Source organism: Dendrobium catenatum, unplaced genomic scaffold (genome assembly GCF_001605985.2).
Source record: "Dendrobium catenatum unplaced genomic scaffold, ASM160598v2 fragScaff_scaffold_54, whole genome shotgun sequence".
In the NCBI taxonomy this organism is placed as follows: domain Eukaryota; kingdom Viridiplantae; phylum Streptophyta; class Magnoliopsida; order Asparagales; family Orchidaceae; genus Dendrobium; species Dendrobium catenatum.
In genome coordinates this window covers 945,248-969,754 of record NW_021318516.1, presented here as the reverse complement: position 1 = coordinate 969,754, position 24,507 = coordinate 945,248, and the positions used below count along the sequence as shown (strand labels likewise).

General features: G+C 35.7%; 2 protein-coding genes across 7 annotated transcripts in view; one reads left to right on the top strand and one right to left on the bottom strand.

Annotated features, from left to right (window-relative positions):
* The window catches only part of LOC110114713 (solanesyl-diphosphate synthase 1, mitochondrial), a 25,702-nt gene extending 10,597 nt beyond the window's left edge, over positions 1-15,105 (top strand). For 2 of the 4 annotated variants that reach the window (XM_020847684.2, XM_020847685.2), the window contains exons 3-13: positions 3,730-3,766; positions 4,591-4,671; positions 4,779-4,850; positions 5,158-5,289; positions 5,511-5,597; positions 11,858-11,929; positions 12,187-12,272; positions 12,451-12,583; positions 12,793-12,882; positions 13,158-13,256; positions 14,666-14,845. In XM_020847684.2, coding sequence (XP_020703343.1) covers positions 3,730-3,766; positions 4,591-4,671; positions 4,779-4,850; positions 5,158-5,289; positions 5,511-5,597; positions 11,858-11,929; positions 12,187-12,272; positions 12,451-12,583; positions 12,793-12,882; positions 13,158-13,256; positions 14,666-14,845 — 1,069 coding nt within the window. Of the gene's footprint in view, positions 1-3,670; positions 3,767-4,590; positions 4,672-4,778; positions 4,851-5,157; positions 5,290-5,510; positions 5,598-11,857; positions 11,930-12,186; positions 12,273-12,450; positions 12,584-12,792; positions 12,883-13,157; positions 13,257-14,665 lie in introns of all 4 variants that reach the window. The other 2 variants (XM_020847682.2, XM_020847683.2) reach the window with 2 other exon arrangements.
* A 1,023-nt stretch (positions 15,106-16,128) lies between these two features.
* On the bottom strand, positions 16,129-23,296 carry LOC110114711 (probable 2,3-bisphosphoglycerate-independent phosphoglycerate mutase). 3 transcript variants are annotated; one of them, XR_003700652.1, is made up of 6 exons: positions 22,907-23,296; positions 19,314-19,459; positions 18,145-18,421; positions 17,206-17,478; positions 16,558-17,134; positions 16,129-16,465 (listed from the first exon to the last, which is right to left on the bottom strand). XR_003700652.1 is itself a non-coding variant. In XM_028694682.1 (6 exons), the coding sequence occupies exons 1-5, from the start codon at positions 23,213-23,215 to the stop codon at positions 16,655-16,657; spliced, it is 1,485 nt and encodes a 494-aa protein (XP_028550515.1). In that variant the 5' UTR covers positions 23,216-23,296; the 3' UTR covers positions 16,129-16,465; positions 16,606-16,654. The 3 variants fall into 3 exon arrangements, 2 of the variants coding, with proteins under 2 accessions (XP_028550515.1, XP_028550514.1); XM_028694682.1 differs by having other exon boundaries at positions 16,606-17,134; XM_028694681.1 differs by lacking the exon at positions 16,129-16,465 and having other exon boundaries at positions 16,493-17,134.
* Positions 23,297-24,507: the final 1,211 nt, after the last annotated feature.

The following is a 24,507-nucleotide window of genomic DNA, read 5'->3' as shown; positions in this document are numbered from 1 at the left end:
GTTTCACTAGCAACCATGGTTTAGAGGCGTCCACCTCTTAAAATAAAATAAAAAAATGCTTGGTACCGCTAGGTACATGCTCGGTACCGCTATGTACATGCTCGGTACCGCTAGGTATCTTTCCATACAAACTACTTACGAACTTTAAAAATAAATAAAATTTCAAAATTACTCTTAAAAATAAAATTTGTTCCGGGGGCACTATCCCCGCAAGGGCGCTGCCCCTTGACCCCTCGAGGGGGCAGCGCCCCCTTGGACCCCCGACAGCCCGGCATATTGTTGTATTAATCATCTTTAGTAATAGTTGTTAGTGTTAGTCTGTTTCTTCATGAGTGCATGCTTTGTATAAGTTTTCTTCATGAGTGTATGCTTTGATTGGGAGACATTGGACTCTATAGGAGAGGAGGAAGGGGTGAGGACTTTAAATGTGAATTATTGTCTCTTGATTTTTTGTCTTTCATTTTTAATGATATTTCATATTGTTTGTAGGAAGGTGGATCTTCCAATATAGTTTGCATCATGTTCAAAATGGCGAGCGCCGCGCCGTGCGCTATGCGCCATGGCTCCAAAGGGACCTTTGCGTCATGGTGCGTCATTCGTCGTTAACAGGTATGCTAATGAGAAATGTATCTTATAGAAAAAGTGATAAATGAGAAAATCAATACCATTATCAATAACATATCCCTGTGAACACTATTTTCATATTCTTGCTTATTATTTTATAATTCTTATATAGTTTGCATCATGTTCAAAATGGCGAGCGCCGCGCCGTGCGCTATGCGCCATGGCTCCAAAGGGACCTTTGCGTCATGGTGCGTCATTCGTCGTTAACAGGTATGCTAATGAGAAATGTATCTATAGAAAAAGTGATAAATGAGAAAATCAATACCATTATCAATAACATATCCCTGTGAACACTATCACAACTTGAGAAGATTATCTCAAGAAATTTCAAGATTCTTATGAAAACTGCTAGATTGGCTCAATTTGTTTGAAGTATTGGTTGACTAAAGCTGAGGTTTTTCTCTTCATTTGGGTTTATAGTTGGTTTAGCTATTTGAGTTAGGTTTGGTTGGGCCAAGGTTTATTAAATAGGTAGATTGGATATGTGATGCAAGGTTGGGGTGTCAAATCGAGTCCGCGGGTCGGTTTTGGGTCCACCCGACTTTGACCCGGTAGGTTTTGATCCGACCCAAACCCAAGCCGATTTGGGTCACATTCCCAACCCGAATCCGACCGGGTTCTTGCTCGGGCCAACTCGACCCGACCCGCAAAAAAGTTAAGCAAGGGCACGACAAGATGATATTCTTCTCATCATATATTACATACACATACACTAGTGTGTACTGAATTTTCCTAACAGCCATAAGAGGATTTTAAGGATGCATTGCAAGTAGGATGGATGCATGCTTCAATGCAAAGAGGAGATGTCAGTAGTAGAGGAGGAACCTCTACCTAACGCCAATGAAATGGTAATATCCTGGCAGAAGACGTCGTCTTATAAACAGTGCTGCCCTATACGATTAGTAGCAGAGTAGGCTGGAACATGGTAGGTAGAGGAATAACCAACTACGATGAATTCTCCTGTGCTCAGGATGAGGACTTGGCCTTGCGACTTTAGAGACCTTGAGACTAACATAAGGGGACACACATGGAGCTAGGGAATGAGGCATTGCATAGAGATGCACGCAACTGGCATCAATTGCATTGGTTTCAGTGTGTGAATGAAGGGCGATAGTCAAAAGCTCAAATTGTGCTGGGATAAGGTTCCAATGCTTCAGAATCAGGCTTGCGGGGTTGGCGGGGTCGAGCAGTCGAGCTGTGAAGCGGAACACAGATAGTTGGACACCCTACGCGGATGCAACGTGGGTCAAACCTGGTTTGATTTATGGTTGCCGGGTCAACCCGAACCTGACCCGATTTTAGAAACAAGTCAAAATCTCGAACTCAAACCCTAATCGTATAGAAAACGGGTTGACCCAAATCCGGAATTTTCCTGGTCGGGTTTTGGGTCGGGTTAGATTTTGACACCCCTAATGCAGGCTAGCCCGTTGGATTAAACCAACCGGGACCCACCTATTTGTTTTTAATTCTCTTTTTATTTAATTTGGCTGTCCTTTCTTTTCTTTAATAGCACTTTCTTTATTTTGCTTTAATTCCTTATTTACTAGTTGAATGCTTATAAATAGAGGCTCCTTAAACCTGAAATTCACATGTTGGTGTTTAGAAAGAGATCTATAGCTCTTCTTGTTTATTCTCTATGTCCTGGAGTTTCCAGGTGGTGTCATTTGTCCTTCCCTCCAACCGAAGTCCACAAGCAGCCTCCAAGAAGGTGCCATGGCTTCTTCCTGCAGGTCTCCTTCCAGGCTGCTGCAGCCATTCCCAGCTGTAAGCAGGCCCTCAGCTCCACTGTCCAGCCGCCTCACCCCAAGAATACAGCCTCTTCCTTGATCCAGCCTGAATTGGAATTTGAATTGGGGTGATAGTGCCTGAATTTTTATTAGATTAGAAGAGGAATATTAGGAATTGGTTGTTTGGTTTCAAAATTGTATTTTATTTTGAATATAAAATTTTGAATTTAAACTTAAAAGTTGAGTGGGGTTGTTGAGAATTTTAGGGGAGGAAAGGTGTTCTGGCTAGGATTTTGCTTTTGAAAGTGCTTTGTTGGAGGAAATTTAGTAGGTTGTTGGAGATTTGGGTGGAGGAAAGAGGAATTGTTAGCGCGGGGGGGGGGACGATCTCTTGAAACCTTAAAATTCAAAACACACTTTAATTGCTTCATGGAGAACTCCTTGGGTGTAGGAACTTGGTTGTGATAGGGCAATGAAAGTGAAGATTATGATGAACTTTTGGTAATCTAATTTTTTTAGAAGAGATGAATTCAGTCTAGAAGAACCAGGGAAGTGAAAAGAAAGGAATTATAAGATTAGCAGACTGAATCCCTCAAAGGAAGTAACATAAGTGACAGAGAAAAAAAGTATGAAGAAGCGCTTTGGCTAGGGAAGAGGAGGATCAATCAGGAGAAAGAATGTCAAAGCAAATATCATTTCTCGCTTCATTAATCAACCATCTAAATTACATACCCTACATAATATTTATATTACTAGATCTTATTCAAAATGATTAAACTATTGCTGAACGATTTAAAAACTATCAAATTAGTTCAAGATGACAAATGCCACTTGTACCACTAATAATTAACCTTTAAACAAAAAAGAAAGGTGACATGATACATTAAATAAAATAAAAAAATACAATGAATCAATGACTAGTCACGGAGTAGCCGACTAGCAATGCATCATTTATCCTTCACTAAGTTATAGTGTAGTCTAAACTCTAAAGGCAAGCTGGAATAACATCTTGACCGTGTGATTGAATATAATTGCCGCAACAGATCAATTTCTTCCCACCAAACCTACAATGTCAAAATAACTGCTTCTAAAACTTTTTTCCAGAAAGGACCATGGGAAGTTTATTTGTTTTTGAACTAGGTTCTTTTTTTGAGAATGAACTTTGTTGAGTTGAAATATTAAGTTATTTTATCAAGTTTTTTATGCTTGTTCATTACGATACAAGTTACAGTAAACTTGTTATGTGGATGCACGGTTTGCAATATTTAGTTGATGCATGTTTTTCATTGTGAATATTCAGTTCTTTTTCTGTGGATTAGTCAGTGTTAGGTTTCAGAGAAACTTATTTTTCGGGTTCACATGGCTTGCATGACATCAGATATCAAGTTCATCAAGAAAAGACTTCAGCAGATGAGGTACTCTATTTTGTTTCTTCATGATTGATTCATTTTACTTTCTTAAATCTTATTGTATATTCTTGATAATTGGACATATACCTCAAATGGTCAAAATTGTCTCATAGGCGTATAATTTGGATTAATTCTTTCTCCCCTCAAACTCTCCTTGGTAATGTGTAATGACACATTGTTGCTTGGACATGGTTAGTGTTATATTTTGAAAGATTTTTTATTTATCTTGGTGTAAGAATGCATGAAGAACATAAAGATGAATGGGTCTACACTTCCGGACCTGTAGGTGCAGATTACATTTGAACTTCATATATGGTGTTAAAAGATACAAAGCTCAAGTAACTCACAATTTTTTTCTTAAAACCTATTTTTGTTGAAGGCATAATTCATATGCGGGCTCCACAATGCTCCTTATATCAGGGGTCGGAAAAATTTTACTACATGCCTTTCATCCCTATCATGTTATGCTTATTTGTTGGTTCGTTTTTATGTTTTCAAAACCTTCTAGATTAAATATTTCCAGATGATTTATATTCAGTTAGATTCATTTAGTTTCATAGTACTTTTTTTTTTTGGGGTTTCAGACTACTTCTGCAATGATGAAAAGCCATATGCAAGTCGAATATAACATCTGAACTCGTGCATATAAATGAAGTATATGGTTCTATAATTAAACTCCATCGGTTTAACTTTACAAATTCTATTGCACATACAGCTCTTTTTTTTATAAAACTAACTTCATTTGTAAACATCTAAGGCAGTCTACTGTAGTATATGTTAATTTTATTTTTATTTTTTCTTATGCTGTTGAAAACTTTTGTACCTGTCAGGAACCACTGGACCCATTTTCGCTTGTTTCAGATGAATTGTCAGTTATTGCAAACAGATTAAGGTCTATGGTAGTTGCTGAGGTACTGGTCTTAGTATCTTCATGTTGAATCCATTATATCTTGTCTATGTCCTTTGGAGACATATGTGCACTTTTTTTTATCTGTTTTTGTGATGTACTTAAATTCAGGTACCAAAGCTGGCTCAAGCTGCTGAATACTTTTTCAAAATTGGAGTCGAGGGGAAAAGATTCAGACCTACAGTAAGAAAACATCACTCACTATCCTTTATGTGGCATGTTCAATAGCATAGGTGCTGATTTACTGATTTGCTGTTAACAAAACATGCAACTTTTTCCATATACTTTTGTCTCTTTTTTCTAGTAGTGCATATTTCTCTCCTAGTTTTGATTATTATCTGATATTTGACAAATTGCGTTTTTCTTTGTGAATCATGACTCTTACTTTTACAAAAAAATGTATTACTTCATATTCAAAAACCTAATGAGTATATGGCTATTGTTTCCCATTTTAAATGTTTGTGTAGTCACTGAGCCTCGGTATTTGCAGGTCTTGTTGCTGATGGCTAAGGCTTTGTATATGCCAATACCACAACCAACAGTTGATGGAGTGTTTAGTAGCTTAAAGAAGGAGCTGGATTTGAGGCAACAGCGTATTGCAGAGATAACTGAGATGATTCACGTTGGCCACTTGAATAAACATCTTAACTTCTGTGTATAATAGAGTTTTATGTTAATAATAGAGAAACTGTAGCTTCAACCTAATCTTTTGACCAACTCTCTCAAATCTTTCCCTCATTTGAATTTCAATGCACTGTAACTTTTTTTTTTTTCCATTGAAATTTTGAAACACTGTAATGTCATGTTTTTCCTTTTAATGATGGATTTTAATATGCATAATAGGTAGCAAGCCTTCTTCATGATGATGTCTTGGATGATGCAGAAACAAGACGTGGTATTGGTTCGTTAAATATGGTGATGGGGAATAAGGTATTTTCTTGATTTTTATTTTCATTTTATATATTTAAGAAAACACTGTTGTAAAAGAAACAAATTGTGAGTGGTCACTCACACATATTGTTAATATAGGGAAGTGCTAAATTAAAAGTTACTAAAATAGGGAGTTGATTTATGACTAATATATCTTCATAGATGAGGACATTCTCCTATTTATTTTCGTTATTTTATACTCTCTTTATTTGCCTATATGTAGGCCATTGTATTTTGTCAATAATATATATGTAAGAATTCTTCAAAACATTGAATTAAAACTCATGTTTGAACACTCTCCTTTATGCTCATATCGCTATCCCTAATCGTGTGCAACCTTGTGTTCGCTTACATGCCCTTAACCTACGCTTGCAACGTTGTACTTGCCCAAGTTTCCCTTCCTTACCCTCATACCCCACTGCATAGACCCTGTTCTTCTCATGATCTACACTCAGCCTGCACCACATTCATGACACCTTACACATGATTTGCAGATACTCAATATGTGCTTAACCGCACCCGTACTTGTCGACGGTGAATGGCGCAACATAACACAAAGTTCCCCGTGGAGCCATGACGAATTGCGCATGGCGCGGCTCACACCATTTTAAACATGGCACACAATATAAAATATGTTTTCAGAAAAATTCATTAATATAAAATACCATTAAATAACAAACATAGGTTTATTTAAGCAAGATTTAAGTATACATATTCTGCCAAACAATAAAAATGATAATTTTTAATCCTACAGAAGCTTACATCGATATAATTGAGCAGGATTTAAGCTTAATAGCCTAAATCATGCCAAACTGCAAACATGACACCTTTAAATCCTACAGAAAGTTAAATCATGTTCCTTCTCCATTTTACTTTAACGTAATTTAGCTAAAAAGGCGTGTGAAATGGATGGATAATCATTACCTTCGTTGTAAGCCTCTTGTGACTTCCAATTCAACATGAATATTGTTGTCGAAGGAGGCAAAGAAGCTTCCTTGAGCGACTCATTCAAAATTTTTTGATATTTTATTAATTTGATGTTTAATTAATTAGTAATTAATTGTGAAATTAACATATAAACCATAAAAATGATTATAATTTATAATTTGATATTTATAACATGTTAACAAAATTGCTTGCGCTATTTGCATCTTGTGTCATTGTTGACCTCAATACCAGTGTCGTGGTCGAGTCGATCGGGCACGATGAATTACGAAAACAAAAGAGCTCAAAGTCACATGAAATTTACCCGATGTGCGTCGACTAAAAACTAAAATTATTGAATTGGCCTTTGTTTGCGAAATAAACAGCACTGATGTGTCAGGGGCAACAAAAACAGATAAGATTGACTCCCATATTGATTGTGCTCATCGATTGGTGAAAATTTAAATTTTACGCGTGCATACCGAGGCGACACCAATGTGCATGAATTGCGAAGACGATTTGGCGACCGATTCGAAAAAATTTATACCATATAATTTTTAATAATAATAAAGAAAGGAATTTTAAAATAAGAAAATCTAAATTTTAAAAAATCTCTAAAATATCCTCACTTAAACCCCTCACTTCCCTCATACACTCACCCACCACCACCACCACCAAGGTCTCGTGCATTGTTGTCATCGTCACCGCCTCGGTCGCCTCTTATCTAAAGCAGTGAAATGTTATGTTATATAAACATGTACTTAAAGACTCATGACTGCTTTTATTAGCATGTGGGGAATGAAATTTTGGTTGCGATGTCACATGACACCTACCGTGATTGTTTTTATTAGCATGTGAGAAAGCTTAGCACACCTGATGCAACCCTCTACACAGGGACGACACTGGGGTGTTGCCGAAATTTACAACAAAATATATGACTTCAACAAATTTAAGAAAAATCAAAATCAAACTCTACTTCCAAATTTAAAAAATGTACGACATTCTAGGTTCTAAACATTGAAAGTAAAAATGAACAAGAATCAAAACATAACAGTATAGAACTTATAGTGAACTTGTAGAATTAGTTGCTTACTAACAAGTAGGAACCAAGCTTTCCTCTCTTAGCTCCTTGGTAGTGAACACTCAAACCCCTTGCAAAACATGATTTGTAAATTGAAATGTGCAAAAAATTGAATTAAGGTTGGGTTCCCTATTTATAACTCAGCAAAACTAATTACCTTGCAGGACCTGTAGAGTCAAACTCTAATTCCATAATAACAAGGGGAGAAGACACGGGTGCAAAAATGCTCTAGGTAGCATGCACGCTAACTGTTAAAGTTAGGAGACTTGTATGCATCTCATGAATGTCGTACACTCCGTGAACATATCTTTGAAAAGAAATAAAATAGCACACTTATGTGTCACGGGTTGTACGACCCCTCATTAAAGTGTGCACGACGTGCCAAATCACCGAAAGGGGGTATAGCCTACGACTCCTATTATATAATGTGAGTGTACCAAAGGCATACAAACACATTATACATATAGTTCAAGTGGCATGTATGTATACTGCCAATCATATGGTCGCACTGCATAATATATATGAATATCATTGATTATACAAATACATCTTGTAAATGCACAAGCAATCATGCAAAAATAGCATGCATGCATACTAAACAAGCATACAAATGTATTATGCACGTGTGCTAAGTAAAATGCAAGTGCCTCAAATAAAGTACACTAAAATACATTCAAGTATGTTGCGCAAGTGCAGAATGAATATACAAGTGCATTGCGTGAGGGCATCATGAAACACGCAAAAATGTTGTGAAAATGCATTGAAGTTCATGCATATACATTGCACGGGCATACTATAAGACAAAAATATGTTGTGTGAGTGCATTACTCAACATTTAAATACACAATGCATATGTACTATACAACATGTCAAATGTGTTGTGTATATGTATTATGCTACATGCAAATACATCATACATATATTGTCCAACAATGCGACATGCATATACACTATCTGATATATAAATACATTATGCAAAATGCACTCAAAAGTATGTTACCACATGGGCCCCGACAAGCGTGTCATATACGTGAAGTTTGAGGATACTGTGTGGATTAAAGAAATAATGAATGAAATTTCAAACATACAAAATACATTGTATAAGTACGCTAACATACACACGCATATCATTTAAATTGAATTTTTAAATTACACACATGGGCCATGACGAGCATGATATATATATATATATATATATAATATATATATATATATATACATACATGGCGCCTAAGGATGTTGCGGGGGGTCAGAAATGAACGTTAAGTTCAAATCCAATCCTCTTCTTTGAATGAATTGGAGTTGGCACCACTTGAACTAACGAACATATACACAACCATAGTGTCGATCGGAGTATTTGGTTTTGTACATTCATATTAGGCCTTCAAAGCCTCTTACAAGGAAAATTCATCACACCAAAATATAAACTTTTGGAACTAGCTCTTGTTGAATTAACCAAATATTTAATTTTATACGTTCATGTAAGACATTCTAGATTTTTTATGAAGCAATTTGTATATTAAAATATATACTCTTGATTTTGATATTCTTACAATAACACAAAAAATTAGGAGCTAAACCCCAATCTTTTATTGGCAAACAAGCATAGTCGACAAGGTTTGACTAATGAAATGAAATTACCCATAAACCTTGATGATGACTTTGCTGACTGAAAATTTCAACCGAAGGGATCTCTATTCTTTAAATGCCCCTAAATCTCAAAACTTATCATTAAGGGGCTCTAATTTTAATAGTTGTTTAAAATTTTAAAATCACTAAAATCTAAGATATTTAAAATAAAATAAATCACCTAAACACTTAAGGTAAAAAATCCATCTACCGTCCTGATGCAACCTAAAAATAAACTTTGCTCTAGGAATGCAAATTAAAACCCACTTTCTTTCTCATTCACATAAACCTTAAATAACACAAACAAACACTAACACTGTTTATAACTTATAATAGAACAAGACAACATTACTTACAATTTATAATAAAACAAGATACAATACAACTTAAAACTTACAATAGTTTTAGAGAAGAAAAATACAGGTAGAGTGGGAATTGTGGAGAGAAGAATAGATAGAAGTCCGAGACAAAATATAAGGAAGATAGAAGAGGATAGCTCGCAAGCTATGACAAACCCGTAAGTTTCACATTCCTATTATTCTTCACATACTTCTCTCATTTACAAAGGAAATCATTCACTATTTATAGGAGAAAGAAGGGGAAACTGTATTAAATAGACAAACATAAATATGTCCCCAAAATAGCCAATAGAACCCCTTCAAGACAGCCCTCATAATAAGAAGTTAAAGCACTTAGCATAGGAAATCAGTAAGGGGAAAAAACGAATAGCCAGCAGTCAGGAAACCAAATAGCCATAGGGAAAATCAAGCAGTCAGCAGCAAGAAACCCAACAACCATCGTGAAAACCGAGAGCCAATAACAAAGAAATCGAATTTTAAGTAGGGAAATCAAGAGATAGCTCGGAAATCGAGAGGCCAACAAGGAAAAAGAAGGGTCAACAGAAAAACTAAAAAATCACTAGAGAAAGAAAGCTAGAAACACAAGTAGAAAATTAAAACAAATATAAAATTGGCAACTCTTAACTGCATCAATTCTCCCCTGTTGGAATAATCTCATCTCCTAATGAGAAAGCTTCACTAGCACGCTGGTAGATATCAAGCCGAAGAATTTGCAACTCCTTAGCTGCCAAGAACAATCAGACAAAGGATGACCCCTCCATTTAACCAAGAATCGTTGGTGCATGCCTTGTCTTGTCTGGACAGTACAAATGTTCACAACATCAACAAAATCATTAGTTGGTTCATCTTCATTTGTAATAAGATCAGCAATTATGTGCAAAACAATCTTTCAAAATCTCTCCAAAATATTTATCTTTTTTGCATGAAAATACTCCCTCTCAGCATCCTTCAGTAATCGTATTTCCTTCTTATCTTGTCTTTTTCTTGTTCAAACTCTAACCAAAGTATATCATATTCTTATTTTTATACTTTTCAGTGCATAAATATTGTCATATTTGCCCTCTAAGTATTTCATTATGAATTGGATCTGTAGATATCGCTTTTAAGTGTAATTGGAACTTCGGCTTGTTGATGGTTGTCCCTTTTTTTGTAGAGAAAGGAAGACACACGACAACTTAAAGCTTTAATACCAAATTGATGCAACCTAAAAACAAATTTTGTTCTAGGAATGCAAATTAAAGCACAATTCATTTCTCATTCACATAAACCTTAAATAACACAAACAAACACAACAATAAAATAATACTAACACCACTTACAACTTATAATAGAATAAGACACACCACAACTTATAATTTATAATAAAACAGAACAAGACACAACTTAAAACTTATAATAATTTTAGAGAAGAAAGATATAGGTGGAATTGGAACCATGGAGAGAAGAATGGATAGATATTCGAGATGAAATATAAGAAGGGTAGAAGAAGATATCTCACAAGCTTTGACAAACCTGCAGGTTTCACGTTTCAAATATTTTTCACATATCTTTCACATTCCAAATAAGAATCGTGTCTGCTATTTAAAATTGTACAGATGATCTCACTAGCATAATTTATATCGTTGTTGAGATAAAAATTTGGATGTTGTTTAATATTAGAGCATCCATAATATATATTGTTGGTGTTTTACGCACAAGCTAAAACAGAAGAAGTTGAAAACTTTTGGTTCTTCAAATCTGTTTATGCATTACAATACAGAGCTTATCAATTTTAGTTGGATATTCGAAGAAAAACAGGTAGCTCTGGACTGGTTTCATTGTACTTGATAAAATATTTTGATGTGCTTGAAGAGTATATGAGCTTTGATCTCATTAGCTGGAACACCTCGTGAAGCCTGAAATTTGTGCAGTGTTCTTGTTGCTTCATCTAGATGGAAGTGCTTCACTTTTGATGGAATAGATTTGTCAGGATGAGAATCTTTTTTTTTTAATTAACCACTTAACATTTTATCTAGGATATGTAAAACAAAAATAATTATGGTGCTTTTAATGCTCGTGTTGGATTTTACCTCGATAATGGCTCTGCTATTTGTGGCTTATTTTTTTTCATAGCTTTTCTCTCAACAGTTCTATCTATTGATTGGAAAGTCTTACCATATGGAAATAATAAAGCACGATATTTTTAGAACATTATTTAACTTCAATTTCTCCATAGCTGTACATTCAAATGAATTTAAGCTGAAATTATCATCAACTTTTGTCTGCAGTTGTCTGTGCTAGCTGGAGACTTTTTGCTTTCAAGAGCTTGTGTTGCACTTGCAAAACTAAAGAATACAGAGGTAACAATAGCTATGACTGGCTTCTATATCCTGAGCTTCAGCGTTTCTGCATTCCATCGCACTTCATGCAAACTTTAGCCTCAAGTTGAAAACCCGCCTAAACACCACGGCCAAATACACAATGTTAACATATTTTCCATATAGTATTATCTTTTAATTTTTCTTCCTATTGGATTGGATTTTGTTCTCTTCCCCTTATTCACCAGAAAAGACTGAAGGATTTATCCTTTGTCCATCATGTAAATATATTCATACAGGTTGTATCTTTATTGGCAACTGTTGTGGAACACCTTGTGAACGGTGAAACAATGCAAATGACAACGTCGTTTGAGCAACGGCGTAGGTGAGCTTTTGTATATAGTTATTGATTATCTCTACTATTGTGGTTATTCCTCCCAGTTTATAACAGCCAACCCAAACGAAAGAAATGGTGTTGTTTTGTCCAATTAAATTCATCTGTTGCTGCTTGATTATTCTACCTTCATGTTGCTTAGCTGAAGCACCATTACATCAATGTACAGCATGGAGTATTACTTGCAGAAGACATTCTATAAGACAGCTTCGTTGATTGCAAATAGTTGCAAGGCCATCGCTCTGCTTGCAGGCCAAACTGCAGAAGTGGCACTGCTTGCTTATAATTATGGTAGAAATTTGGTTAGTGTGTTGGTTCACTACACTTAGGCTTCATTTGGGACAGCTTTCTCATTGTTCTTAAAGCAACTTTCTAGTAAAAAATTAATTTTTTATATTAAAAAACTGCTTTAAGAAGCAGTAAGAAAGCCGTCCCAAATGAAGCCTTATTTGTCTATCTCTATGATAGCTCGTTATTAAAAATGCTTACTAATAATATTTCATCAAAGCAGGGCATGGCATATCAGTTGATTGATGATGTCCTTGATTTCACGGGTACATCAAGTTCACTTGGAAAGGGCTCATTGTCTGACATTAAACAAGTACTCCTATGATGCGCTCAGTTCTTACATATATTCTTTAAAAGAGCTTCCTATTCTTTTCCATTCTTCCATTCTCCTCTTTACGGTTAACATAATTGTATTAATTACTTCTGTTAAACTTAATTATACATCCTAGCTGAATAGTTTAAGCCGTTAGTTATTTAACTACCGGCATTGCAATTGTTTAAGAGTTAGAAATATAATGTGGGATGAGAAAGAAGTAGCATGCTATGCTATAAGATAATCTATCAATTGACAAATATCTTTCATTGCAGAATATTGTAACAGCTCCTATTTTATTTGCAATGGAGGAGTATCCTCAGCTGAGAGAAGTTGTTGATCGAGGGTTTGGCAATCGCTCAGATGTTGACCTTGTAAGTTTATTCCGAATCTTTTTTTCCTTGAAATGTCAAGAGTTAAATGGACATTACCTTTAGATTGTTGGAAATAATATGTTCTGCATAATTTTCCACAATTCCGAATCATTTTAACTTTTGCAAGGTTCAGAACTTACTGGCTATCTGTTCCACAATTCATGTATGCAGCAAACGATATTTTTAGCTCTCTTGAGTGTCCTTTGGTTGCTTGAAGTTAGATGTAGTTATTTTTTTAAATGGTTAATTAACTAAATAAAATCATTACTTTTGATGAACATAAGTTTGAAATGGATGGCTGTTAATTCTGCCTCTGGTTGGCTGTAAGTTAGAAAACAGTATCGGTTTTAAATTTTAAAATCACACATTCTATGTTCATCAAAAGTAATGGTTTTATTTTTCATTAAAAAAATGAAAAATGTAATCATCGTTTTCATTGATGTTTTTTCAAACAACAAGAAACCAAATGAACCGCAAGAGTGCTTTAAAATTTACTGATTCAAGATTTCCAGTCAACTTCTTTGTCGAGTTTCTGTGTTTTCCATTTTCCTTCATGGTTTCCCAATGACTGTTGAGGCAATTAGTGATTTTCAGCCTTCTTGCTAGGACCCCTTCCTTTTTGCTGCATTCCTCTCCCCTTCAATGATTCACATTGTCCATCATATGAAAACCTAGTTGTTATTTGCCCTAACTTATATTTGCATCATTTACTTGTCATATTACTAATCACCCAGCTTTGATGATAAAAGCAGTGACGCCATATGGGATATGTCAGCTCCAATAAATAAAGCTTGCTCGTGCTTTTGAGGCTGGTCATTAAATTGGAAGTTTTTTTGAGAACAAGGGCTCTTTTTCTACATTAACGGGCTATTTGGTAGCAGGATTTAGGTCGGATTTAAAACGGATTGAACGAAATCCAGCCAAATGGCCTAAAATGCAAAACCAAATCTCACAGCAAATCCTGGATTTTCGAAATCCTGTTTTTTGCCGGATTTATGAAACCCTTTGGCTCGAGAGGGAGAGTCCGCTCGTTAAATCCACTCTATAGCCAAACAGTCACACGGGATTTAATAAGATATATCATGAATGTTACCAAACAATTTTCAGGATTCCGAAATCCGGATTTAGAAGATTTACAAAATCCTACTTAAATCAAATCTTGGGTGCTACCAAACAGCCCCTTAAGTATTCTGTAATACTAGTCTTCTTATATGTTTTATATCTAAAAATTTGAAATTCTGACCGCCACATATACCGTGAAACATATTTTTTTTTCCTTACAAATTGTTCATCTTCTCCTACCAATATTGATGTACTCTTTTTTTTACCCCCTGTTATCATCTAAACAGTAAAATTTTATTGATCTCATAGCTAATAGCTAATTTTGATGACTTCTTATGCACTGGAAGGCACTTGACTACCTTTTCAAGAGTAAAGGACTTGAGAGGACTCGAGAGCTAGCCGCAGAACATGCTGATGAGGCTGTAAAAGCTATTGAGGCCCTTCCTCATAGTGATGATGAGGATGTCATAAAATCAAGACGGGCTCTTGTCGATCTTACTCGCGAGGTCATGACACGAACCAAGTGAAGCCTCCGCCGCTTCATTCGAGTAAAATTATTCCCCTGTAGATCGACTCTTGCCAAAAATGTTTTAGATTCTTTCTGATAAGTTTTAGCATCTAGTTGTAGGGAAGAAATGTTGTTCAAAATAACCTTGAATTATCAAAGCTCTTATGATTACTTCTTGTAAGTCACAGCACCATTCTGTGATAAGCTTAAACAAATGCTTTGAACTCCTGTTAAAGTGTAGTTATTAATCCAATAATTTATCATTCATGATGATCATTACTGCTGTGTTGCAAAGTATTATAACCTTAAGTGAGCTGATCAACTATATAGGGTGTTAAGTATCATACAAACTTGAGAATCAGAAAGAGTTTCAATATGTGCTGAGATAGAGCGTATAGGCACATTAAGATTTTGTTTGAGACAATTTTCTTACTGTTTTATATGAAGCAGTTTTTTAAAACAAATTTTTTTTTTTTAAATTAGAAAATTGCTTCATAAAGAAGTAAAAAAACTGTCCCAAATGTAATGTTGGGTTCATCGTCATTACAATGCGAAGAAGTCGTAATAAAGTACTTTATGAAAACTTGTTTGATTGATCTTCTATGTCAAGAATTTGGAGCTCGATAAACAGTCTCCACTTTGATAGGACCATGATTATAATAAGCATTTATCTCAGGTAAGTTTATGCTTGCTGCATTTTGGTATTCAGCTTCTTACTTGAAAGGCGACACATGCTCGATCATCCTGATGGTCTACATTTTTATGTACAAGCGAAGTTAAAGGAGTAACGTGTTCAAAGTTTTGTACAAACCTAAAACGATGTCATTCAAGCCCGAGAATTCGAAATATTCGTTTGATACCTATTGTCGTGCATAATTGGCCAATATTCAAGCAGTTCAATCTTCTCTCGATTGCCCAGCTTTGAGAACTCGGTTACCCCTATACTGTAAGATTGGGTAAATATTTTAGCAGCTGACTTGAGCTTTGTTTGGGACGGCTTTTTTAAGGTTTTTTAAAGCAGTTTTGTAGCACAAAAATTTTAATTTATGTACTAAAAAGTTTCTTTAAGAAGCAGTAAGAAAGTCATCACAAATAAAACATTAATTTTGAAAGTGGGGGTGGCAGAAAGGGCGCACATTCACAAGCGGCGTTCGTAGTTTTAAATGGATTTGATGACCCTGGGTGGAAGATGTTTGGATTGATCAAACACTCGCTGATACTGCTGCAAAAGCTGTTGGAACCCTCTGCATCAGTGTTTATTAGCATGTCTAGTTGCAGATGATGAATTTATTGCTGGAGCGATGAGTTGAAAGAGGCATGCAATTGAGGGAGGATTGAATAGTAAATAGTTATTGTGGTTCAAGTATTACACAAAAAAGTACTCCATCTCTCATTATTCGCTTTGAGCACCTACTTTATTCTCTTTTTCCATCAACCAACCATGCTAAGGCACTCGGACCACCGAAAAAAAAAACCTCTTACCTCCTCAAAAATGGCCTTTCTTTCTCAGGCGACTTTTCTTTATTCGTCTAGCCAAAATCCATGATGAAGATCATCTATCCTGGCAGCTCTCAATCGTCCTTATCTCTGCTTTGTTTTGTAAGAGTTTCGGTGACAGCAGAGACCAGTCTCGGGAGAGCTAACATCAATCAACCAGGAAAACAGATTTAGCTGAAAACAAATTCCAAAGACAAAATAAGGAGAGTTTAAGACATCAGGCTTCGCATTAACCTTCTAAAAGTGGGGGGAAAGGATAAATTCAGATGACATAAAACAAACCAAGAATAACAAACTTGCAGCTTGATAAACTTCCATGGCATTTATTGTTCTATTCATTCTTCAGCTTGATAAACTTTTTTATGATACCCATCATCTCACTGCCTGGAAACCGTCCAAGGCATCCTCTTGCTGCTGCAATCTCACTGAACTTGCTCACAGAATCACCAGCAAATGCTACAGATCTTTCACCACTCTTCTCAGGCAGTGGAAAGTCATTTCTAAGATCTTCACCAGGCTTTACAGATGGAAGAGGGAAGGAGTCCAGAGGGGTGGACATCACAATAGATTCCCCTCTTGTGCCGATAAAATCTCTCAGCTTACAGAGCGAAAAAGGTACGGGCTCGAAGCTGTGATCACCATACTCCACTGGAGTAGAGTGATCTCCAGTAATACACAAGTAGTATTCAAAGTTTGCAGACTTCTCAACTTGCCAGAGAAGCCTTGCCAACTGAGCAATTGCTGTGTCTACCGATTCTAAAGCTCGAACTTTTAACATGCTGGCTTTATCGTGCCCCGCATCATCGATCGCCTGTACGAATGAAGAAAAAGCTTAACTGTCTAAACAACAGATGAGAAACGTTGCAAGAAAATGCTCAATACCTTGATATGAAGGAAGCCAAAATCGTAGCCACCTGATGGTCCTGGCCTATGCTCATCTTCTCCAGGTACAAAAATTGATGGACATGGCTGTAATGGGGCAGAAAGGGCTTTGGCTATTGCTGTAGCTTTGGATGTTAGTAGTGTTCGGTAATCTCCAGTTGCTCCTGGAGCTTCCAGAATGTCAATACCTAGTGACAGACCCAGCCCTGCTATAATTTTGGTGGGAGCTACCATGCACGGCCTCAGGCCATGTTTTTTCTCAAATGCATCAACCTAAACGGCACCAGAGTGTTCATTAAATTAAAAGCAGGACAAGCTTGCAAATTTTGGACAATCATACTCAGATATTGTTAGAAGGCATTTCCAAGTTTGAAATTATATGCATTAAGGCTACCAAATACCGGTTTATGAAACAATGTCTTATTCAGATTTTCAGGGAATCATAAATATATTTAGTTAATGGAAACAGAACAATCTTAAGCCATAAAGCTAAGAAGCATTGAAGCAATAAATTATATTAAGGGTCAATGGAAAAAATGGCATAAGACAAATTGTGCAAGAGTATACAATGGAGTTCAAACGCTTGAACAGTTGCGGATACATGGACATTGATGAGATGCACATCGGGGCATTATTCTCAAATTGCAAATGAACGTTTCTTATCACAAATCTCAGCCAGATTAGTAATCAAATTATAGAGCTAAAAAAGCACACTTATAACTAAAACATTACTAGTCATATCAATAAAATTTTATTTAATCTTTCTGGCTACCATATCTCATGGATTAAAATTTTGTGATCATTTTTACACTAAATCTGTGCTAAACAAATTGAAATAAGAGTCTTATAAATAAAAATTGAAACTAACAAAAAAACTTCTTCAGTATTGTTACCTTCAAATAGAACTTGTACTTAAACAAAGGGATCTAATAAAGTTACCTCAATTCGAATTCCACAACCTCTCAAGAGCACAACATTTGCTATATTCTTCCCTTCTCCTGCCCGCCGTGCATTTAAAGGGTGCGATACTAGAATTCGTGATACCTCCCTAGAAAGTTCGTTGATAATAGCAGCCGTGTTTTTTGCTTCTTCTGTATCATCAAGAGCCTCGGCTTTAAGAAGCAAGCGGTTGTCTTTCAGTGGGTCTGTTCCAGATATATTTCCGCTAAGTTTTGGCCCTTTTACCACAACGCCGCATCTATGTTCTGTAGCATACCTATGAGAAGAAAATGTATTAGCATTGACAACGACTGCACTTGGACATAAATAAGCGAACAACCATGACACCATAAGCAAGAATTGAACACGCAATAACCACCAATGATATTACCAGCATAAGCTTATAAAATTTCAAACACATAACGTTGCTACACAACATAGCGATGGGTGGATCCCCTTTAAGCTCGGGGGGCAATTACCCCCATTAAAAAATTAAAATTTTTTATTAAATAATTTTTTAGGTAATTTATCCATCTCCATCTATTTTTTAGTCTTTATTATAAGAGTTTTAAACAATTGCTCTCCCTAAAAGTTTTAAAATATTATAGTCTTTAAGCAATTGCCCCCAAGCATAATTAAACACATTGTGTAGAGGTATCATTGTTAGGGAACAATGAACCAAATACAAAGAGAAATAGTAAAGAGAATTCATCATTTTATTTATTAATTTGAATTCCAAAAATATCCTTACAACCAAAATTTGTTCCGGGGGCAGCGCCCTTCGCTGCCCCTTGACCGCGGAACCTGATCGGGCAAGTCGAACCACGCCAAGGGGCGCTGCCCCCTTGAACCCCCAACATATCTGTGAAGGATACTACGATCAAGGATATGAACAAATAGGGGTCAAGCCAAATTCAAGGCAACTTCAACATACATTTCGTAGAAATTAAATGATTAATCATTTTTAGCACCATTTTCTTTTTGTCTCTATTGTTTGGTGGCTATTGACCGATTTTTTTTGTAACGAAAGGTCGAGCCAAATTCGAGGCGACACCAACAGTTACTTATAAGTTTGCCAAGGGGTGACTCAACTACCACAAAAAATGGAAAATAATCATCGGGCATTCTTGCTGCACTCTCGCTATCTTGCAGATGGTTAAACAGAATACCTGACTCTGATTTCATATTCTGGATACAATGGAAGCTTCATTCCATCCAATGCTGCACAGAAAATTGGACCATCTTCTTCAAAATGTCGATCAGCCCTTCTATTTGTTACAATTCCAGTATTCTGATCCATGGTAGCGAAATTTGACTGAAACAGAAATTACAGGAATGCATTACAAGGTGAAACAACCTACAGTTGCAAAACGATTATAAGATAAATTAAAACAGTAACTGAAATTTGTCATGTAAGTACTCCAAAATCGATAAATTAACCAATATATCTTCAAAATTTTGCAACAAGGTCTCTAAAATTAAATCAAAATCAGCACTTGGGAACTTGTTACCTCAAACTCTGCAATTGAAACTGCATCATCATACTCTAGTAGAATAAAAATGGTCCCTTCGCAGATGTTTGCTAAAATTACAATAAAAACTTTTCAGTAGTGATCATTATTTCAGTTTAATTCTTTATAGAAATATTTCATTTTCTATTTTTTTTTTCACAAGAGTTTCACATGCAACCAAGCTGGTGTCATATTCAAACTCAAGCACAGTCCTGGATCATCAAGAAGAAAAACCTGGTAGATTTTCTTTCAATTCAGTGACATCTGCAATTTCATTTTCCTTAGTAAATTCTGAAAAAGAAGTTTTATTCACTCAGCTCCGTTGATCTGTTTGTGCCTCCTAAATTATAAAAAACTCAACATTAACCTTTCTATTGCAGGGAGGTGTTTCCATGATTTTAACCCGTTAACTGAGATCAGAAGGAATAAGGAATGCAACCTAAACATTCTCCAGTGTCTTCCATTATACTCCCTCAATATGGTATGGTATGCATACGGGAAACTAATAAAATCCCTAAAAGTATGGCATTAGTCATAAATTTCAATTTTTTCAACTTATATTGTATTACAAGCAATCTGCCAATCCCAAAGCTCAAAGAAGAAACCATATCATCAAAATAAAAATGACATTCAATCATTCAAATCAGACTTATTGAAAGACTGAAGGTGGAGGTATTATAGAGAACAAGACTTATACTCAGTATAAAGAAAGTGAAATAATCTTATATCATGGATGATTGGTGGGGACATCAGAGCTTGGAAAGTTTATCAGAGGCGTGGCCGCCAATCTACGGCCACGATCGCGCCAATATATTTTTAAGTCGACATATGTATTTGTTTTTATTTATTTGTATTTGTATTTGCTTTAGTCGTTTTCCCTATTTACCCCTTACTTAAGGGTGGTTATGTGTAAGCCCAAAGGGCGATGTCATCCATTGTATGAGGCTATTTATAGCCCTTATGTTCTCTTTTGAAGTTAATGAATGAATGATAAAATTTTCTGCATTGTGAGTTCTTGCGAGAGCTTGAGAGTGTTTGGGAGAGAAATCCCTTGGAGAGGAAAGCGGATCACCCACCAACCTTGGAAGAGTCCAGGTTCGTGGCTTGTTTTATTGGTTCTTTCTTTCTAACCTTCCTCCCTCCTTACTCCTCCAAGCTTCCACCGCCGGCCACATCCCCACCCCACCACCGGCCTAGACCCTCCTTCGCACCCCACCTAGCCGCCGGCCACCCAAGATGGTTCCCTTGATTGGGTGACCAACCGACCCACCCACCTTCCACAAACCCTAGCCTAGCCGCCGGTTTCACCCTTCCCCCACTTGCCTCCAATTTCCTAATTTTCACATAACTACCTTCCTTTCTTGCTTAGCTTTGAAATATTTTTAATTTCAATCATTGAATTCAAATTTGAAATTTAAAACATTTCCTAAAATAAAATCCTATTTTAGGAAAGTTTCTAAAATCAAGTCCAATTTGAATTTAAATTAGATTGGAATTAAATCTAGTTCCTTTAATTGGTGGATCCTATTTAAGCAAGTATTCATACACTTGTTTAATTCCCTAAACCTCTCCCTATACTGCCGGCCCCCTTATTGGATTCCTATGGAATTATTTTCAAAAGGCAAGCTTCCATCTTGGAAGCAATTCAAACCCTCTCTTCCTCTCTCTTAGCCGCCCCACCCCTTTCCTAATTTCACTCAAATCCTTTCCAAATTAAAAGGATTAATTGGGGGAAACAATTGCTTGATTTTCCTCCACCTTCTTTCTTCTAAAATCTGAACCAAATTCTCCCCCACACCCTTGCCCTTGGCTGGCCACCTCTCTCCCTCTTTCCCTCTTGAATTCTTGAGATAATCTCCTCCCTCTCGAGAGAAGTCCGTAAGGGAAAGTCAATACCTTCATCTACAATACTACAACCAAGGAATCGATGAATGGCCGATCCCGACCTTGACTCCGGCTTCGTCTACAACGAGCAAGGGCACATCGACATTCTCCGGTCAACATTCTTCGACGTCAACCCGGAAGTCGACGACTCCATCGAAGAATATTTGGATCGCATAATATTCACACTATCCGAAGCAATCGAAGAACAACTCGCCAATGTTCAGTGACAAATTGCTTCCGGTCCTCGACAAGTGTGAAATTCTTCCCCTATTCATTTATCTTCTAAATCCTCTGATCTTGTAGGTGGTGATTCAAACAAAAGGATTCATGCCAAGCTCTCTACCTTCGCTCAGTAAACGTAGGATTTGAGCTCTTGATTTTCTATGTGCTAATCTCGATGTTAACTTAGGGATTTTTATTGAATAACTACTTAATTTGCATTTGGATTGAAATTCTAAATTACTTTGGTGATTCAAATTCTTAGCATTTGATTGGCGTAAGCGTAACTACCCCTCATTCCTTTTCTATCATCGTTTAGTGGCTAACAGTCTTAATTACTATTTGCTCTTACTCAAAACATGCAAGTTCTTATCGCATTCATTTAAATCATATTTAGTCATGCATCAATGATACTTTGATATTACTAATAATCAACTAAAATGATTATCAAAATTCGAGTAGAATCGGATATAAATAGAAAAACAAGCACATGCAATTTCTCAATGTCAACTGTAATGCGTGATGAATCTTTATAGGGATTACCCATTTATGGACATAATGCTTCAGCATGTTAGGCAAAGAGTCATTTTCCATTTCTAATGAGAGATTGCTCAATTCCTAATAAAAAACAGATAGTTGAATACTATGATCTACTGTTCTGGGAGAGCCAAGCTACACTTCAATAGATGTGCATAGAGTGTTGCATACAAAGTTAGGGTGAGAGTAACACAAGAAAAATTAGTTGAATTGAGCTACAACATAATAAAATGGTATCAATTTTATGAAGAAAAAAAAAAATCAAAGTAAATGAAACATAAATCTAGGGTTAAATTTGAATGTTTGATTTCCTATTTTGGAACCATTGTCTAGGAATTTTATTGAATGACCGAGCAAACAGTACCTCTTAAGACTCATGTTTTAATCTAGAAACAGAAATTGATAACAATCAACTTTAACCATTTGTGTCTCAGTTGGCAGCAGACACTACAAGAAAGAAAGCAGTAGTTATCAATGCAGAAGATAGAAAGCTTTTTTGTCGGCAGAATATAGAGAGGGGTCATTTAACCAGAATCAAAATTATATTCTGAAATGGCTACAACAGCTACAGACAACAATAGAAATTATCTGAGAAGAAATTCACTACTAACCTTGAAGGCAATGTCACCCGGAGACATGGCCAATCCAGCACCCATTGACTCAAAAGCACCTCGCCCTCTATAATAAATTCTAGGGTCATATCCCAACAAAGAAAGATGGGCAGTATCACTGCCACAGGCCAAACCAGCCTCTACAGGATCCATAAGCCCATTTACTCCAGCTGAAGCAATTGCATCCAAATTTGGGGTATTGGCAACTTCTAAGGTGCTTTGGTAATGAAATCTAGGCAAAGATACATCGCCTACTCCATCGATTAACACAAAGGCCACTCTTCTTTTGATATTCTTTGGCAACTCCATAATCAAGTGCTGTTGCTGAGAAAGTTTAGAACTATACAGTTATTGAACTGCAACTAGCAATGTGTTAATTAATGTAAAGCTTTACAGTCCTGCAATAAATTAAAGAATCATTTTATTACACGGTAGTAGTAATGTAAAAGTAGAGGTACTCGTGGCTGAAAAATCCAGCAGGAAAAGAGTAAAAATTCTCTCTTTTTTAAGAACAACAATAAAGTATGAATATATTAGCTGAACCCATGAAATGGGATAAAGGCTTGGTGTTGTTGTTATTGTAATCAAGTATGAATATATATAGATGCAAAAAAATGTCAAAAATAAAAAATTTTAAAGCAATAGACAACTAAATGACTAATCAAATATTAAGAAAAACATTAAATAATTAAATTGAACAACAACAACAACATGTCTTTATCCCACTACATGGGGTTGGCTACATTAATCCATTTTCTTTATTATGCCCTATTAAGAGTCAAATCCTCATTAAAATCTACAACAACAATAACATCAAGCCTTTATCCCACTATGTGGGGTCGGCTACATGAATCCTTTTTTCTCATTTAAATCTAATAAAATAATTTTTTTAATACTTTCTAATCAAGTTTTTTTAGGTCTACCTCTACCTAAAATTCAAATCATATTTCTAGGAAATAAAAATATGAAATTGTTGAAAAAAAGGCTAAACAAGAAATGTTAGTACAAATTGCAAACAGTGAAAATTAAAACAACAAAAGTTTCACCTATCTTGTAAACCAAATCCAACCACTTCAAGTACTCTACGTGACTTAGTTCATTTACAGGTCTTGCCTTGCTTAACCCTAATGGACACTTGCTAACTGATATTACACAAATTATTGATGATAGTTTATAAGCATAATACTAAAAAAAATTTACATATTTTTTATCTTATAAATTTCTTTAGGTAATTTTGACTTTATATAACCTATAATGCTTAAAATTGGAGAAATATATACCTTATTTGTTTTATTATGAATATGCTTTAAAGTTCTTTCAGGCCAAAATACCCCCACTTTGGACTGCTTTTCAAGTCCTCCATTACCCAAATTAGTTTGAACAATATTCAAATGAAGTTTGAACTAGCTTCGATCAAAATTGAGATGATATAAGAGAAAATTTTCATCAGTGTTCTAGCATTATTCAAATCCTATATGAATCATGTGCTCTGATTTCAACATAGGTTAGTATATGGCTCGAATAAGGTTTTACAAAGTTTGATCATAATTAAACTGTGTTAGACACAACAAAGTATAATCTAATAGCTATAAAACATCATA

What these genes read in the sequence shown, in the direction of transcription:
- LOC110114711 (XM_028694682.1), bottom strand. Translation starts at nt 23,215, where the DNA reads ATGGAGTTGCCAAAGAATATCAAAAGAAGAGTGGCCTTTGTGTTAATC. An exon ending in GAATATGAAATCAGAGTCAG is followed by an intron (nt 18,422 to 19,313) that starts GTATTCTGTTTA and finishes TTCTTCTCATAG; the next exon opens with GTATGCTACAGAACATAGAT. An exon ending in TTGGCTTCCTTCATATCAAG is followed by an intron (nt 17,135 to 17,205) that starts GTATTGAGCATT and finishes TCATTCGTACAG; the next exon opens with GCGATCGATGATGCGGGGCA.